The 19,879-nt window shown below is 40.9% G+C and overlaps 2 protein-coding genes across 2 annotated transcripts in view; one reads left to right on the top strand and one right to left on the bottom strand.

The window, feature by feature from the left end:
* Window positions 1–19,879, bottom strand: part of LOC125378033 (L-xylulose reductase-like) — a 94,021-nt gene that overhangs the window by 24,088 nt on the left and 50,054 nt on the right. The gene's annotated exons all lie outside the window — the stretch shown is intronic.
* The window catches only part of LOC125378032, a 54,016-nt gene continuing 36,757 nt past the window's right edge, over window positions 2,621–19,879 (top strand). The window contains exon 1 of the mRNA XM_048392723.1: window positions 2,621–3,119. Coding sequence (XP_048248680.1) covers window positions 3,083–3,119 — 37 coding nt within the window. The 5' untranslated portion in view covers window positions 2,621–3,082. The remainder of the gene's footprint in view (window positions 3,120–19,879) is intronic.

The raw sequence follows: 19,879 nt of genomic DNA, 5'->3' as shown, positions 1-19,879 counted from the left end.
CATATCTACACTCAACCTTTCATTGGACCACATCTCCAATATTCCACCTTTTGTTGGATCACATCTCCTATACTTCACCTTTCATTAGACCATATCTACACTCAACCTTTCATTGGACCACATCTATATTTCCCCTTTCATTAGACAACATATCCTATATTCCACCATTCATTGGACCTCATCTCCTATACTCCATCTTTCATTGGACCACATCTCCAACATTCCACCTTTCGTTGGACCACATCTCATATACAGTTACTCCACCTTTCATTGGACCACATCTATACTCCACCTTTCATGACACCACATCTACACTCCACCTTTCATTGGACCACATCTATACTCCACCTTTCATGACACCACATCTACACTCCACCTTTCATTGGACCACATCTATACTCAACCTTTCATGACACCACATCTACACTCCACCTTTCATTGGACCACATCTATACTCCACCTTTCATGACACCACATCTCCTATAAGCCACCTTTCATTGGATCACATCTATACTCCATCTTTTATTGGACCACATCCCCTATACTCTGCCTTTCATGACACCACATCTACACTCCACCTTTCATTGGATCACATCTATACTCCATCTTTCATTGGACCACATCTCCTATACTCCACCTTTCATTGGATCACATCTACACTCCACCTTTCATTGGACCACATCTCCTATACTCCACCTTTCATGACACCACATCTACACTCCACCTTTCATTGGACCTCATCTCCTATACTCCACCTTTCATGACACCACATCTACACTCCACCTTTCATTGGACCACATCTATACTCCACCTTTCATGACACCACATCTACACTCCACCTTTCATTGGACCACATCTCCTATACTCCACCTTTCATGACACCACATCTACACTCCACCTTTCATTGGACCTCATCTCCTATACTCCACCTTTCATGACACCACATCTACACTCCACCTTTCATTGGATCACATCTACACTCCACCTTTCATTGGACCTCATCTCCTATACTCCACCTTTCATGACACCACATCTACACTCCACCTTTCATTGGACCTCATCTCCTATACTCCACCTTTCATGACACCACATCTACACTCCACCTTTCATTGGATCACATCTACACTCCACCTTTCATTGGACATCATCTCCTATACTCCACCTTTCATGACACCACATCTACACTCCACCTTTCATTGGACCTCATCTCCTATACTCCACCTTTCATGACACCACATCTACACTCCACCTTTCATTGGACCTCATCTCCTATACTCCACCTTTCATGACACCACATCTACACTCCACCTTTCATTGGACCACATCTCCTATACTCCACCTTTCATGACACCACATCTACACTCCACCTTTCATTGGACCACATCTCCTATACTCCACCTTTCATGACACCACATCTACACTCCACCTTTCATTGGACCTCATCTCCTATACTCCACCTTTCATTGGACCACATCTCCTATACTCCACCTTTCATGACACCACATCTACACTCCACCTTTCATTGGACCACATCTCCTATACTCCACCTTTCATGACACCACATCTACACTCCACCTTTCATTGGACCTCATCTCCTATACTCCACCTTTCATTGGACCTCATCTTCTATACTCCACCTTTCATGACACCACATCTACACTCCACCTTTCATTGGACCTCATCTCCTATACTCCACCTTTCATGACACCACATCTACACTCCACCTTTCATTGGACCACATCTCCTATACTCCACCTTTCATGACACCACATCTACACTCCACCTTTCATTGGACCACATCTCCTATACTCCACCTTTCATGACACCACATCTACACTCCACCTTTCATTGGATCACATCTACACTCCACCTTTCATGACACCACATCTCCTATAAGCCACCTTTCATTGGATCACATCTATACTCCATCTTTTATTGGACCACATCCCCTATACTCTGCCTTTCACTGGACCAGATTTCCTTTATTCCACCTTTCATTAGACCATATCTATACTCCATCTTTTATTTGACCACATCCCCTATACTCTGCCTTTCACTGGACCAGATTTCCTTTATTCCACCTATCATTGGTTACTCCACCTTTCATTAGACCATATCTATACCACTACTTTAATGTGTACATTCCATCTCGTCAAAGTCTGGCTGTCCCAACATCACTCGACAGAGCCCAGTGTTGGCAATCAATGTGTCTGAATTGTCTAGATTTGGCTATTTCAGTGACTGTTTTTCACACATGTTGAAAAATGACAGGCAAACCTTTGACCCAACCCCTATTGGTTTTAAGAAATATTGCCTCGTTCAAATACTAGATATAAACAATTCCTCTTTGAACTGGCTGTATTGGGTTTGTTTTCCAACATTGCCTAGAGCAATACAAACACAACAGCTGGTGTTACACACCCCTACAGCATTTCATGGAGGGAATCAGCAGACTCAAACCACAGGGAGGCCGGCAATCGTAGGTAATCTACTGATAATTCTAACTTTGTAATGCTAACAAAAAAATCTTTACAGCATCAAGCGTTTACACCTATGTAAAAATTCTCAGTCCGATCATAGCGGCGAGGGTAATGGAGAGACTTTGATGTTAGAACTCTATTACAGGATTATTTCGAAAATGAGTTTTTCCGGGTCCCAATGTTGCTGATGGCAACTGCAGCTGCCGTAACACGAGGATGATGTGTGTAATCTCCGACTTCAACACGCAGGGGACATCGTCAACTCTATAGTTGTCAAGATGTGCTGTACGACCCTGGTATGGATTACCTGATTTGTACAGCAGGGATATAAGACATTGGCTCGACTCCCCATTGCCTAACCAGCAGTTGCTTAATATCAATGGAATTGATCATACAAGTTTTTAACATTAACTTTTTACCATCTTGAGGTGAATGAACAGACGCAATTTCGAACTATTCATCTGCACCAACCTATTCCCCCCACTACACATAATCGGCTGTTCCATGTAGTAAGGGTGAGTCTATGTTCGAGGAGAAGAAGGGGTGTTGTTGTGTGTCTCAGTCAGGCAGTAGTGTGCGGACCGGCAGTATGGTGGAATGCCATGCTGTTGCATAGGCCCTCACTGTATCTGCGTGCAGGTAAGATAATCCTTATTGGTCAGTTTAACACTAACAGCATACAGGCTAAAGATTATATAATGGGACTGGGGAGGCATTATATTGCTATACACCAAAACTGACCAGTTGACGTTTACACAATGTTTACTGTGAGATTGTGAGTTCATATTTCTGTGCATATTGGAACTGAGGTATTATTTTTCTCACAACTGCCTTTGTGATTTCATGTATGGCATCTCCAGCTGTGTGGTCATATCAGTACATTCTTACGAACTTTGATCCACATAGGTAAATGGAAGTTGTATTTTCAACAAATCTCTAACAGAACAAAATTTTCCTTATTAATTTTGAAACTATAACATTTGTGATTTCTTTCACCATTTGAGAAACTTTAGAACTTGCTTATCACCAGAATTATTTGACCACAGTGAATTGTTTGTACATCAACTGGTTGGCTACACTTAGTTTCAGGTTACTTGAGTAGGGCTCAGAGAATTTCACCTTTAATTTGCAATCACAGATTTCTTTTACAGGCAATGTGGGTGTGGCAAACTATTGACTAGGAAGTCGTCAGAATCTAGACATGGTGCTTTCACTTTCTGTTAGCGATTCCAACATTAATGATCAAACAATTTACCCGTCATCATTTTCCCGGACACAATGCTTAAGGATGTGGATTACGAACGGAAACTCTTTAAATAAATTGGATAATTTTTAACAAAATATTTTGAGTGAGTGAGTCAAAGAAAAATCTTTTTTCTTAAATATCACTTTGATATTTTTTAGTTATTTCCAAAAAATTAGATTTTAAGATTTAAAAGATTCAACAGTTCAAATGTTTTAACACGCTTTTATCATTTCTATCCTATTCAATAGCCGCATGGAGGAGAGTCGCCCTGTTATCCTAATATGGGTTATATAACAAATATATTGATAGATTCTAGCAGGTAGGCAGCCTGAAGGTCTCAGCTTGACAACAAGCAGATTCAATATATACCACCACCAAGCAGACAAAGACTGTCAGTTAATATAAAACTTTCAAATCCTTTAGTCAATAATTCAATGCACTTGGTGTGGTTTATGCATTGTGTGCTTATGAAATAATCTTTCAAGCCATTAGCATTTCATCGGTGTTAGTTCAAACTGCCTATATGTTGTGCTCCTGGATCAATTCCTAAGACGTGTCATTTTATTTTCCTTAAACCATAAGGTTTAATTACAAAAAAGATTGTGGCATAAGTTTCAATTTGAGATCAACTATGTCGTGTCCCTGGATCAATTCGTAAATGTGCCATCTTATTTCCCTCAAATCGTTAGGGTTTAATTACTGAAATATTTGCGGCATGTATTACAGTTTGGACCACCAACAAAAACTGATTCTATCAAGGGAATACATCTCCTATAGTTCCATACAGGTCTGCATAGCTGGCATGTGTTTTGACAGACACTAATTCCTCCCTATTATTCAATATAATTACGTTCCCTACCCCTACTCTCACATCCTGCCATGCAGTGCATGTTAAACAGGGGAAGAATGTTTACCAGATATCTCGGAGCACTTGTCTGTGCCTGCAGGAAACTAGGCCCACAAACACTCCTGTTTCACGCAGCACGCTCTGACTGATGATGGGTGGTTTGAAACTAAGAAGGTAGATAGAAATAAAGGATCTTCTCTTTTGAAAGTTTAATTGGTTTTCTTGACAACAATTTGCAGGTGTCCAAAATCAAAAAAGCTCGACAAAATGAAGGCATTATGAGGTTACTGGAATCAAATATATATATATATAAACTCCAGTTTAGTGTCCCTATGGTCTCACTCAAAGCATTCGGCAACAGAACATTTGCTCACACTGCATCTGTGCTCTGGAATTCCCTTCCAGTGGAAATTAGGCAATCTCCAACTCTGGACACTCTCAAGACAAAACTAAAGACTTATCTCTTTAGATGTGTCTATGACCCTGTGTGAGGCGCTATGAGCGACTACGTAGACAGACTTTATTATTATAATTAAACAAATACATAATATATACACCTATATATATAGATAGACATATTGTTTGATTGTTTGTCAAGAATAATCAGTTCCACAAGGAACAAATATTGCCTGTGTTAAAGTAGCATGGAAATATATTCACAGCAAGAAATGTGCCCTGGGAATAATTCCCCAAGATAAAAATACTACAAAGCAACAATTTGACTACAGGAACAGATACTCTTTGACCACAGGAACAGATACTCTTTGACCACAGGAACAGATACTCTTTGACCACAGGAACAGATACTCTTTGACTACAGGACGGATACTCTTTGACTACAGGAACAGATATTCTTTGACAACAGGAACAGATACTCTTTGACTACAGGAACAGATATTCTTTGACTACAGGAACAGATACTCTTTGACCACAGGAACAGATACTCTTTGACCACAGGAACAGATACTCTTTGACTACAGGAACAGATACTCTTTGACTACAGGACAGATACCCTTTGACTACAGGACAGATACCCTTTGACAACAGGAACAGATACTCTTTGACTACAGGACGGATACCCTTTGACAACAGGAACAGATACTCTTTGACCACAGGAACAGATACTCTTTGACTACAGGACAGATACCCTTTGACAACAGGAACAGATACTCTTTGACAACAGGAACAGATACTCTTTGACAACAGGAACAGATACTCTTTGACAACAGGAACAGATACTCTTTGACTACAGGAACAGATACTCTTTGACTACAGGACAGATACCCTTTGACAACAGGAACAGATACTCTTTGACAACAGGAACAGATACTCTTTGACTACAGGACGGATACTCTTTGACAACAGGAACAGATACTCTTTGACCACAGGAACAGATATTCTTTGACTACAGGACGGATACTCTTTGACAACAGGAACAGATACTCTTTGACAACAGGAACAGATACTCTTTGACAACAGGAACAGATACTCTTTGACAACAGGAATAAATGCTATTTGACCACAGGAACAGATACTCTTTGACCACAGGAACAGATACTCTTTGACCACAGGAACAGATACTCTTTGACTACAGGAACAGATACTCTTTGACGACAGGATCAGATACTCTTCGACAACAGGAATAAATGCTATTTGACCACAGGAACAGATACTCTTTGACCACAGGAACAGATACTCTTTGACCACAGGAACAGATACTCTTTGACAACAGGAACAGATACTCTTTGACAACAGGAACAGTTACGCTTTAGCTGTATCATGTAAACCATTCTGACTCCCATGACATATGTATAAAACATAGTGTATGCGGAATATGGTGTACAAGCAAGAATCATACAGTTGTGGATGTGACCCCAGTACTCCTAGAAGACTGCCCTGTGGGGATTCTGGGTTGGAATCGGTCCCCAGCAACCTATGCTGGTCATAACAGGCAACTTAATGAATCAGATGGTCATGCTTGGTGACTTGATTGTGTGTTATTGTACCCTGACGGCTTGGATCGTTGTTCATAATATCAATCACTGGATTATATGGTCCAGATTTGATTACAGTAAACTATGGTTCTAACAAACTCAAAGGGGCTACTAATTTTAGATCGTTGTAACCGCAGTTCGTTCAAGCATTTCGACAGTCAGATTATCGGAATTGTTTGCCCTGTACATTGTTTTATTATTGTTAATTGAGGGTGCAATTGAAGACAAGGTGTTAGTACTTAATCAAGTTAATCACTTGCCTTCAATTGTTATTGCCACTTGGAACAGCTGTCATGTGACCGTGGATGTTTTGATAGGCTGGTTGGCGATATGTGAGCAGCTCAGAGACTAACGGTTTATCATAAACATTGTCCTTGACGGGGTACACACTGGACCACAAAGTGACTTCGCTATAGCCATTATTCTGTTACAAACATGTTCGTTATATCCATCAATTCTACATGATAAAAATAAGGTAAATGGCCGAGATAAAAACATCAGTTTGTTGTATCCGGCAGTTCGTTGTAAGCGTGTTCATTATAAGTGTAGTTTACGGTATTCACAAGCCAAAGTAATAATCTTACAATATTGCTGTGTTATTTATTTAACCAACAACCCAAACATGATAGCCGTGTCTGACTTCAGGAACAGGTTGGAAGCACGGAATGTGTTTCGGTATGGTAAGGCTTAAAGCTCAGTTTAAAATCATCCATATATTAAATTAACACTAAAACCTACTGAAAAATATGCCAAAAGTTTTGCGAGTAGTCATAGACAAGTGGGACAAGGAGCTGACTTCTGACACAAGGTGCCATGTGTAGCCAGATGTCTGCTGGAAGTGGAAATGTCTACCCTCATACAGGAAGCCAGGAAACCATGTGACCCACCACTTCAGGGTTAGTCCAAGACATTTTTCAACTTTACTGTAGCATTAACCTTATTTAAACAATGACACATAAAATATTACCTACAGAACCAGCTTCATTTCAGACATATAGTTGCAGAAAATGTTTTCACTGGAATATATTGGGAAATGGATGCGAAATGCACAGGGTATTGTTGTCATACAGGAATGATTTGCCAAGATCCATACACGAGGATGAGACTTATTTTTGCATCTCTAATGGATTTTCATATCAAGTCTATAGCTTTGCTTCAAATGAAGCTGACATTAATGGAATACAAAGAAATCAAATTGTCGGTATTTGGAAAGTCAGGAATATCAGATGACAATGTTATTGTCTTGAAGAATTACTGGACAATCTTGTTCCATTGTAAGGCTTACAGATGTGATAATGCTTGGCATACACCAATACCGCAAGTCTGTCAAACAAATACACGTATATACAATACAGCCCACACAATTCTATAAAATACTCTGCTAAAAAGGAAATGCAAAAGTGATTTAGATGTATATTTTACATATCAGATGGCAATCGATTGTTCAAAATTGGCACACATCATTGTCATTGACCCAGGATCCATATGGCACACATGAAAGAGTAGATTTTCAAGGTGAAGGTCATCTGTTCTCCATATCTTGTAGAGCCACCATTAGAGTCTAAAATTGACTCGCATTGTTGTTCTATGGAAGCAATCATATCCTGAATTGTGGCCTTGGGAATGTTCACCCATTCTGCCTGTCGGAGGTTCTGTGGTTGTTGCTGACTTGCTCGCAGTCATTGATCCAGTGCATCCTATAAATGTTCGACTGTGTATAAATCTGGAGACCTAGAGGGCCATGGCAGGACCTGGATGTTGTTATTCCTGAAAAATGTTGTTGTTAGTTCTACCATTTGAGATCGGGTGTTGTCTGGTTGGAAAATGATGTTCGCTTGTTGTATAATGGGAAGGACATGTGGCTGAAGAATCTTATCAGTTAAATTCCCCAGAACTTGCACCAAGTCTGTTCTACCAGCGTAGGAGATGGCTGCCCACATCATCACACTACCACCACCAAATCACTCCACTTCCTGTATGCTGTTTTGCGCATAATGTTCCCCGTGACACCTGTAAACACAATGTCTACCATCCACACGGCGAAGCATAAAACGTGACTCCTCACTAGACCCAACTTGTCTCCATCGCCGTTGTGGCCATACTCTGTGACCTTGGTGTAATACAATTCTGCCAAAATGACACCTCGAACTGGTCGTCTAGCGCAAATACCCACAGCATGTAATAGGTTCCTCATTCTCTGGGCTGGTATCCTGATATTGCTGTAGTTGTAGAGATGGCTGTCGAGGTACTTTTATGTAAGTGAGGTAGCCATGACTCTGTGCTGTGCTCTGGTAGTGATATCTGGTCGACCGTATCTGGGAAGGTCATGTGTTGTACCATGTGCCATAATGGTTTCAGTCTTGTATTTTTGGTGCTTGGTGCTACGTGGAAAAACCCAGTGTTGGGCTTCCGTCAGTAACATCATGTTTTCGCTGTTCACTTGCTTTAAGCTTGTGGTGGCATGCAAATGAAAACTCAACGCTTATATAGCCCAAAAACTGATGCTGCACATGCATGTCATGTTGTTGTGTTTTGGCACCAGGCTCTCACGTGGTTGTGTTTTTGTGAGTTTTCCATCTTTTCACTAAATTTCTGCAGAACCTCATTCTTTCCACACAAATCAATCCCAATCCATGCAGAAATGACCCATTCATTTTTGGCAACACTCTGTCAGATATTTACGATTTTGCTACATTTGCGTTTCTTTTTTTGCAGAGTCTAGATTATTGCTTTTTTATGAAAATGAAGAAAGTCTCTGGGCTCCTTTTTATTACATTTTATGAAGATAACTTAAAGACTGTTTTCTTCTGTAAATATTATGTCAGTCTAACTCACTCCTACAGAACCACTGGGCTTATATGGAATTTTTCTCTAAAGGCCAGATGTGCATGTCCGCTGGTTGGTAATTTTGTATAATTATTATTTCGACTGAACTTGTTGGAATGGTAAAAGAAAACCACTTCATATTAAACATGTACCTAAAATGATACCAAAGTAAGTTGAAATGATTTTCATCTAAAATACCTCCGGTCAACATTAATCACTTTTTCTCACTCCTGTGTCTTCCTGTATTGATCTCAAATGCAAAAGATAAAACTTAATTGATCAGTCATGGAGAAAACAAAAATATTATCAGACAAAAAGCTTCTAAACAAAACCAACATCCCTGTATGTCATGTAACCAGAAACAATATCCACCAAAGTCTTTGATAGGCATTTAGAAGTTGGGGGAACATGAATACATGACACTTTTTATGAGCCTCGTACTTCTTGCTCCTTCATCAGGAGAATGATAAGTAAGTTTATAAAGTTAATATACATATGAATCATGATCTGTTTACACAAGGTGAGATGAATGTTCAAAGATGACAATATGACAAAGGCCAATGAGGAAAATTATATGTTTTTCTATTTCCATTTCCAATCAGAAAAAAACATAAATGAAAATAACCCGATAATATTGTGTCTTTAATCAATATGACTGTGTGTGACTACTACACACCCCTGTAGCCGAGCTACATGCCAATATGACTGTATGTGACTGTGAAACACCCTTGTAGCCAAGCTACATGCCAATATGACTGTGTGTGAATGCGACACACTCTTGTAGCCGAGCTACATGCCAATATGACTGTGTGACTACTACACACACCTGTAGTCAAGCTACATGCCAATATGACTGTGTGTGACTGCGAAACACCTTTGTAGCCGAGCTACATGCCAATATGACTGTGTGTGAATGCGACACACCCTTGTAGCCGAGCTACATGCCAATATGACTGTGTGTGACTGCTACACACCCTTGTAGCCGAGCTACATGCCAATATGACTGTGTGTGACTGCTACACACCCCTGTAGTCAAGCTACATGCCAATATGACTGTGTGTGACTGCGACACACCCTTGTAGCCAAGCTACATGCCAATATGACTGTATGTGACTACTACACACCCATGTAGCCAAGCTACATGCCAACATGACTGTATGTGACTACTTCACACCCCTGTAGTTGAGCTACATGCCAATATGACTGTGTGTGACTACTACACACCCCTGTAGTCAAGCTACATGCCAATATGACTGTGTGTGACTGCGACACACCCTTGTAGCCAAGCTACATGCCAATATGACTGTATGTGACTACTACACACCCATGTAGTCAAGCTACATGCCAATATGACTGTATGTGACTACTTCACACCCCTGTAGTTGAGCTACATGCCAATATGACTGTGTGTGACTACTACACACCCCTGTAGTCAAGCTACATGCCAATATGACTGTGTGTGACTACAACACACCCCTGTAGCCAAGCTACATGCCAATATGACTGTGTGTGACTGCTACACACCCCTGTAGTCAAGCAACATGCCAATATGACTGTGTGTGACTACTACACACCCCTGTAGTCGAGCTACATGCCAATATGACTGTGTGTGACTGCTACACACCCCTGTAGCTAAGCTACATACCAATATGACTGTGTGTGACTACTACACACCCCTGTAGCCAAGCTACATGCCAATATGACTGTGTGTGACTGCTACACACCCCTGTAGCCAAGCTACATACCAATATGACTGTGTGTGACTACTACACACCCCTGTAGCCAAGCTACATGCCAATATGACTGTATGTGACTGCTACACACCCATGTAGTCAAGCTACATGCCAATATGACTGTGTGTGACTGCGACACACCCTTGTAGCCAAGCTACATGCCAATATGACTGTATGTGACTACTACACACCCATGTAGCCAAGCTACATGCCAACATGACTGTATGTGACTACTTCACACCCCTGTAGTTGAGCTACATGCCAATATGACTGTGTGTGACTACTACACACCCCTGTAGTCAAGCTACATGCCAATATGACTGTGTGTGACTGCGACACACCCTTGTAGCCGAGCTACATGCCAATATGACTGTATGTGACTACTACACACCCATGTAGCTAAGCTACATGCCAACATGACTGTATGTGACTACTTCACACCCCTGTAGTTGAGCTACATGCCAATATGACTGTGTGTGACTACTACACACCCCTGTAGTCAAGCTACATGCCAATATGACTGTGTGTGACTACAACACACCCCTGTAGCCAAGCTACATGCCAATATGACTGTGTGTGACTGCTACACACCCCTGTAGTCAAGCAACATGCCAATATGACTGTGTGTGACTACTACACACCCCTGTAGTCGAGCTACATGCCAATATGACTGTGTGTGACTGCTACACACCCCTGTAGTTGAGCTACATGCCAATATGACTGTGTGTGACTACTACACACCCCTGTAGTCGAGCTACATGCCAATATGACTGTGTGTGACTACTACACACCCCTGTAGTCGAGCTACATGCCAATATGACTGTGTGTGACTACTACACACCCCTGTAGTTGAGCTACATGCCAATATGACTGTGTGTGACTACTACACACCCCTGTAGTCAAGCTACATGCCAATATGACTGTGTGTGACTACAACACACCCCTGTAGCCAAGCTACATGCCAATATGACTGTGTGTGACTGCTACACACCCCTGTAGTCAAGCAACATGCCAATATGACTGTGTGTGACTACTACACACCCCTGTAGTCGAGCTACATGCCAATATGACTGTGTGTGACTGCTACACACCCCTGTAGCTAAGCTACATACCAATATGACTGTGTGACTACTACACACCCCTGTAGCCAAGCTACATGACAATATGACTGTGTGTGACTGCTACACACCCCTGTAGCCAAGCTACATACCAATATGACTGTGTGTGACTACTACACACCCCTGTAGCCAAGCTACATGCCAATATGACTGTGTGTGACTGCTACACACCCCTGTAGCCAAGCTACATGCTTGTTCAGCGACCACCTGATTCCCACACGGAGGTTCATTACAGAAGCCGATGCTGCCAATCTCGGGGAGATCTAAGCCTCCAGACACACAGTGATTATTCTCCCTCCACTCAGATACAGTCAATTGTCGTACAATACTAGCAGGGATTTCTGGGTGTCAGCTGGCCTTCAAAAACTACACACGGAACCTGGTGAATGTTCGTAGTTAAGATCCTAGATTCAAAGATACCAGATATAATATACTTTCAGTACAGCAGATTCATAAGGTGCCTCCAAGAACAACTTCAGTACTAGGAATGGTTCTTGTTTATTGGATTGTGTGGTTAGGGAGAAGTCCCATCCAATTCTTATTAAATGATATATAATGTATATATTTATTTTTCTAACGAGAATACAAACAGTTCTTTTGTATTCTTAAGGCAAACAGTGTAAAGGATTGAATATTTAAAACACAAAGTCTACATCTAAGAGAATACTATTTCTGTGTGTTTGCAGTTCTGTTCCACTAAAACAAACACAGGAATTAATTTAACTACAGCTTTTGGATTGGTTATTTTATATCTTCCAACTGCAAAGTTCCTAGTTATTAACAGTAGATGAGTTGAAATGTCCAGTGAGTGAGTGAGTGAGTGGTTTTATGCTGCTTTTAGCAATATTCCAGCAATATCACTGCGGGGGACACCAGAAATGGGCTTCACACATTGTACCCATGTCGGGAATCAACCCGGGTGTTAGGCGTGACAAGCGAACGCTTTAACCACTAGGCTACTTGACTGACCCTGAAAAGTCTAATTCACTGGTGCAACACAATGTGTATAAAATATAATATTTTGAAAACTTAATATCAAATAAGTGAACGTAAACCATATGCCAATCAAACTGACAAAGACTAATCTCGGTCATCTCTAAATACAGTACAAATCTCAGTAATAAAACTAAATCAATGACAATATATTTCCTAACATTATTGATAACATACTTGAAACTTAAGTTACCAATTATGCCATGACAGGCACACTGCTTCATATTGATTTGGATGTATGTGGGTCAAGTGATCTATTGTCTGTGGACCAGGGCACCCATACTGGATCCCGGTGCTGATTTTAGACCACATGATGATCATAGTGCCAATATAGGACCATAGTGCTGATATAAGACCATTGTGCCGATATAAGACCATAGTGCCGATATAAGACCATAGTGCCAATATAAGACCATAGTGCCGATATAAGACCATCGTGCCGATATAAGACCATAGTGCCGATATAAGACCATAGTGCCAATATAAGACCATAGTGCTTATATAAGACCATTGTGCCGATATAAGACCATAGTGCCGATATAAGACCATAGTGCCAATATAAGACCATAGTGCCGATATAAGACCATAGTGCCAATATAAGACTATAGTGCCGATATAAGATCATAGTGCCAATATAAGACCATAGTGCCAATATAAGACCATAGTGCCAATATAAGAGTATAATGCTGAAATAAGACCACAGTGCCAATATAAGACCATAGTGCCGATATAAGACCACAGTGCCGATATAAGACCATAGTGCCAATATAAGGCCATAGTGAGTGAGTTAAAGTTTAACGACACATCAGCAATATTTATATAAGACCATAGTGCTAATATAAGACCATAGTGCTAATATAAGACCATAGTGCTAATATAAGACCATAGTACCGATATAAGACCACAGTGCTAATATAAGACCATAGTGCTAACATAAGACCATAGTGCTAATATACGACCATAGTGCTTATATAAGACTATAGTGAGTGAGTTAAAGTTTAACGTCACCTCAACAAGTTTATATAAGACCATAGTGCTAATATAAGACCAGAGTGCTAGTATAAGACCAGAGTGCTAATATAAGACCATAGTGCTAATATAAGACCATAATGCTGATATAAGCCCATAGTGCTAATATAAGACCATAGTGCTAATATAAGACCATAGTGCTTATATAAGACCATAGTGCTAATATAAGACCATAGTGCTAATATAAGACCATAGTGCTGATATAAGAGCATAGTGCTAATATAAGACCAAAGTGCTAATATAAGACCATAGTGCTTATATAAGACCATAGTGCTAATATAAGACCATAGTGCTAATATTAGACCATAGTGCTTATATAAGACCATAGTGCTAATATAAGACCATAGTGCTAATATAAGTGCTAATATAAGACCATAGTGCTAATATAAGACCATAGTGCTAATATAAGACCATAGTGCTGATATTAGACCATATATTTCTGATCAGGATTCTACTGGGTTGATAAGGCTGCATAAAAATCAATCAAGTTTTGAAGAGTTCTAAAGAGGAAAGTGTAACTCAAAACCAGCCTCCACAATATTTCCTCTCCCTGCATTTCACTGCACCAGGTAGCCGACCTCACCCTTCCAGGAATGTGAGGAACCAGCTCCCTCCTACCTCTCATCAGTAACAGGAATACAGGACGTTTTTATATCTCCCTTTATTTAGCTGCCCTGCATCCTGGGATGCTGACTAGTGTGTCCGGGAGAAAGCTGCAGCCAACTGCTGTTGCCAACAGAGAACAAGGATTCATTACAATACTTGCTGTGCTGGTGATGACTGGCGGTATTCTAGGGCAGAATTATAGGGGTCCCTAACAATACTTGCTGTGCTGGTGATGACTGGCGGTATTCTAGGGCAGAATTATAGGGGTCCCTAACAATACTTGCTGTCTTGGTGATCACTTGGGGTACTTTGGGGCAGAATTATAGGTCCTTAACAATACTTGCTGTCTTGGTGATCACTTGGGGTACTTTGGGGCAGAATTATAGGTCCTTAACAATACTTGGTCTGTTGGTGATCACTTAGGGTACTTTGGGGCAGAATTATAGGGCCCTAACAATACTTGCTGTCTTGGTGATCACTTAGGGTACTTTGGGGCAGAATTATAGGGCCCTAACAATACTTGCTGTGCTGGTGATCACTTGGGGTACTTTGGGGCAGAATTATAGGGCCCTAACAATACTTGCTGTCTTGGTGATCACTTGGGATATTTTGGGGCAGAATTATAGGTCCTTAACAATACTTGGTCTGTTGGTGATCACTTGGGGTATTTTGGGGCAGAATTATAGGTCCTTAACAATACTTGGTCTGTTGGTGATCACTTGGGGTATTTTGGGGCAGAATTATAGGTCCTTAACAATACTTGGTCTGTTGGTGATCACTTGGGGTATTTTGGGGCAGAATTATAGGTCCTTAACAATACTTGGTCTGTTGGTGATCACTTGGGGTATTTTGGGGCAGAATTATAGGTCCTTAACAATACTAGTTCCTGATCACTGGGGATATTCTGGGGCACAATATGTCCCCAATACTTATGACAGACCAAAACAGCTCATAATAAACTTAATTCTGAGATTCAAACCCAGATTCTAAAGAAGATATATATATATTTACATATGAATATGATCCTAACCTCAGTATTGTTCACTTCTCACAGTTTAAGCTCATGTCAACATTTGGCACAGATGGCCCAAGAGTGCTTTTATAGGTGACATTATTGCAATTGACATATCCTGTTTATAATTTCACTACCTTAGCACCTTCTGAATGCTCATTCTGAGTTAAGTCAAATCACAAAATATTTTCACCCAAATGTTGACAGACTCAAAGGAAATGATTAATCAATCATGTATTGATATTATTTTAATCCCAGTTAGAACTACAGAAAAAATATAGGTTTCAGTCAGGTTGGCGAGAATGTCCATATTAAAGTTTATCACTGGGAAGAGATTCTTGTATGTCACCGGTCATGAGACTGGAGTTACAACCAGAGGGTATGTGTGTGGCTTCCTCTTCCACACAAATGCTCCCGAAATCTCATGGCACAAAACAGGAGAAGGGAGAGAGCCCCGAGGCTCATTCCGACTGTGACAGTGAATGTTTCAACCCGGTCTCCCACATGCTTTAGGCTAGTCGGTAATCATAGTGATTGCGTGAAACCCTGCATTTATACTGCCACCACTGCCGTCACGATTAGAGTACAAGGTTATTTCCATGCCATTTAATGCTGCTGCCTGTCAGGGTTGTCGGTGTGTTTGGGTCCTGATGTTGCAAACTCCAGGCGCTGAAACACCACATAGTGTCACTTCGAGTGTCAGCAGGTGACGTGGAGGAATGGGATGATGATGGAGTAACTGCAGGAGGCTGTCACAGGGACGCTAACCTTCATACCAACATCATTTCAAGCAACACAAACTCAAAACAGGCATGGCATATTTCCTGGAAATCTAGTATTATGTTTGACAGAACCATTTTAAAAACTATTTAATGAAAGTTGAAACTAAATAATATTGATGGCAGCAAAGTAACTGTAAATTATGACATCAGTGTCACTGTCAAGGTCATCCAGAAACCGCAGAAACTTGTCAAAAATGGAATAAAGTATTTGATATATTACTCATTATTTTCCAGCATCCAGTCTCCTCCTATACCAAATTTGGCCTATACATAATGTCTATCAAATTTGACCTTGACTTTCATGACAGACAGTCTACAAACCAAATTTGATACAATGCATTATATTTGACTAGATAATCGGGATTTCATTGCCTGTCTGCAAAGAAGAACTTAAACAGCTTATGAACAAATGGCTAAGGTGACTTAGAAAATTATGGATGAAAAAATCTTTCATTTCCTGCATTGGAACCTTCAAATATTCAGCCATTAGACCTGGGACCTTTACAAAGTCAGCCATCATGCCCAGGACCTTCACATAGTCAGCCATTAGTCCGGAACCTTCAAATAGCCATCAGGCCCAGAACCTTCACACAGTCAGCCATCAGGCTTGGGACCTTCACACAGTCAGCCATCAGGCTTGGAACCTTCACATAGTTAGCCATCAGGCTTGGGACCTTCACACAGTCAGCCATCAGGCTTGGGACCTTCAAATAGTCAGCGTTCTTGCCCAGAACCTTCAAATAGCCATCAGGCTTGGGACCTTCACACAGTCAGCCATCAGGCTTGGGACCTTCACATAGTCAGCCATCAGGCCGGGACCTTCACACAGTCAGCCATCAGGCTTGGGACCTTCACATAGTCAGCCATCAGGCTTGGGACCTTCACATAGTCAGCCATCAGGCTTGGGACCTTCACACAGTCAGCCATCAGGCTTGGGACCTTCAAATAGTCAGCGTTCTTGCCCAGAACCTTCAAATAGCCATCAGGCTTCGGACCTTCACACAGTCAGCCATCAGGCCGGGACCTTCACACAGTCAGCCATCAGGCTTGGGACCTTCACACAGTAAGCCATCAGGCTCCGGACCTTCACATAGTCAGCCATCAGGCTCCGGACCTTCACATAGTCAGCCATCAGGCTTGGGACCTTCACACAGTAAGCCATCAGGCTTGGGACCTTCAAATAGTCAGCCTTCTTGCCCAGAACCTTCAAATAGCCATCAGGCTTGGGACCTTCACATAGTCAGCCAACAGGCCCAGAACCTTCACATAGTCAGCCATCAGGCTCCGGACCTTCACATAGTCAGCCATCAGGCTTGGGACCTTCACATTGTAAACCATCAGGCCTGGTATCTACAAATAGTCAACCAACAGGGTTGGTATCTACAAATAGTCAACCAACAGGCCTGTTATCCACAAATAGTCAACCAACAGGCCCAGAACCTTCACACGGTCAGCCATCAGGCCTGGGACCTTCAAATTGTCAACCAACAGGCTTGGTATCTACAAATAGTCAACCAACAGGCTTGGTATCTACAAATAGTCAACCAACAGGCCCAGAACCTTCAAACAGTCAGCATCAGGCCTGGTATCTTTAAATAGTCAACCAACAGGTCTGGTATCTACAAATAGTCAATCTATAGGCCTGGAACCTTCAAATAGTCAACTACCAGACCTGGAACCTTCACACAGTCAGCCATCAGGCAATCTGGCCATCTTTATTGTCTTTGATGGGATGAGATGAAAAACATTTGCATTTTGGAATTGAGACTTTAATCAGTTTCAAACTTGATTGAAAATGAGAGCCAGTAATATACCTAAAACAGACATAGTATAGATTGCAAAAACAATCACTCTTATTAAAATAGGCTGTCATCATTTTCTTGCTGATGTCCGATTGCATAACAATTTAACGTCTGCAATTGAAATGAAGGGTTGTTTGAACATAATTGTATTGTTTGAGCGAATAATGCTCTAATATTGTAAGATATATATAGCGTTTCAGGATATTATAACCTGTGTTTGTCTCTCAGCTGATCACATAAGTTTGTTTTAGGTGTTTCACCCAGATTTCAAGTCTCACTGGTCCATGGTTCCTTAAAAATATCCACAGAGTTAGAAAACAATGAGTAACCAATGAATGTATTATTGGTTATTCCTTTGAACTACCGTATTCGACCCAATAAGCGCCCATGTCCCCCCCCCCCGGTTCCGGAAATTTATATACCATATTCGACGTAATAAGTGCCCCACTCTAATAAGCGCCCACGGCGATAATTGCTCATATATTGGCTAGTGAACAATTCCAATTAGCACCCCTTCCGATTGATCAATGTACACAAGACTTATTTATTCGCTTATAATACGCATTTCGTGTGTTATATGCACCCTTAATTATGGGCAATTAAATTCTGAAAAAACATATCTGTCGTATATAAACATTTCAGGCTGTCAGCATAAACCACGAAATTAATCTTTCAACTCTGTTTTTTCCACCAAAATAATATTCTAATAAGAGCCCCCTATTTCTAATTTTGAGAGCGCCCTGGGCACTTATTATGTCGAATACGGTAGTTATTATTTCGTTTTAAATGAAAATTGTCCGTGAACCGAGGTTTCCGGATATTTGAAGTCCGTATAAGGGGGGCATGACTGTATTCTGTTTATTTTAGATATTTGTGACTTAAGGCTTACTGATGAATTTACGCCAATTTGACTCTGAATTGGTCCCAATAAGCGCCCACCCCTTCTTTCTTTATTTTAAGCGCCCTGGGTGCTTATTGGGTCGAATATGGTAAGTATGTTGTTTTCACATCGGCACTCCAAGCCCAGATATGGCTGTATTCTATCTGCTTTAGTAAACTTATATATATATAAAAACATACTTTTGACAAATCCACTGTGCAAGATAACAGTGATTAATCAATCAACATATTATCAGTTAATCCTTTGATTGATGTTTTTTGCAACTCTCTATATGCCGGGGGGGATAAAAATTGATAAATGTGACCCTGACAGATCAGGATAATTGTTTACTTGTTGAAAACTTCAAATGTATAAGACAAATCACATACCAATAGGCATGCTTCAATTTACAAACATTTCCAAACTGAGACTATCCAGTAACAGCCTGAAGACAAGAACTGTTGCTGCAATGCAACCTGACTCAGCTGTTTGCGATGAGCCCGCGAAGATGCTGTCAGGCATAGAGTCTGG

Source organism: Haliotis rufescens, unplaced genomic scaffold (assembly GCF_023055435.1).
Source record: "Haliotis rufescens isolate VD_foot unplaced genomic scaffold, xgHalRufe1.0.p SCAF_11, whole genome shotgun sequence".
NCBI lineage: Eukaryota > Metazoa > Mollusca > Gastropoda > Lepetellida > Haliotidae > Haliotis > Haliotis rufescens.
The sequence above is the reverse complement of the archived record's forward strand: the minus strand, read 5'-3'. Positions and strand labels throughout refer to the sequence as shown.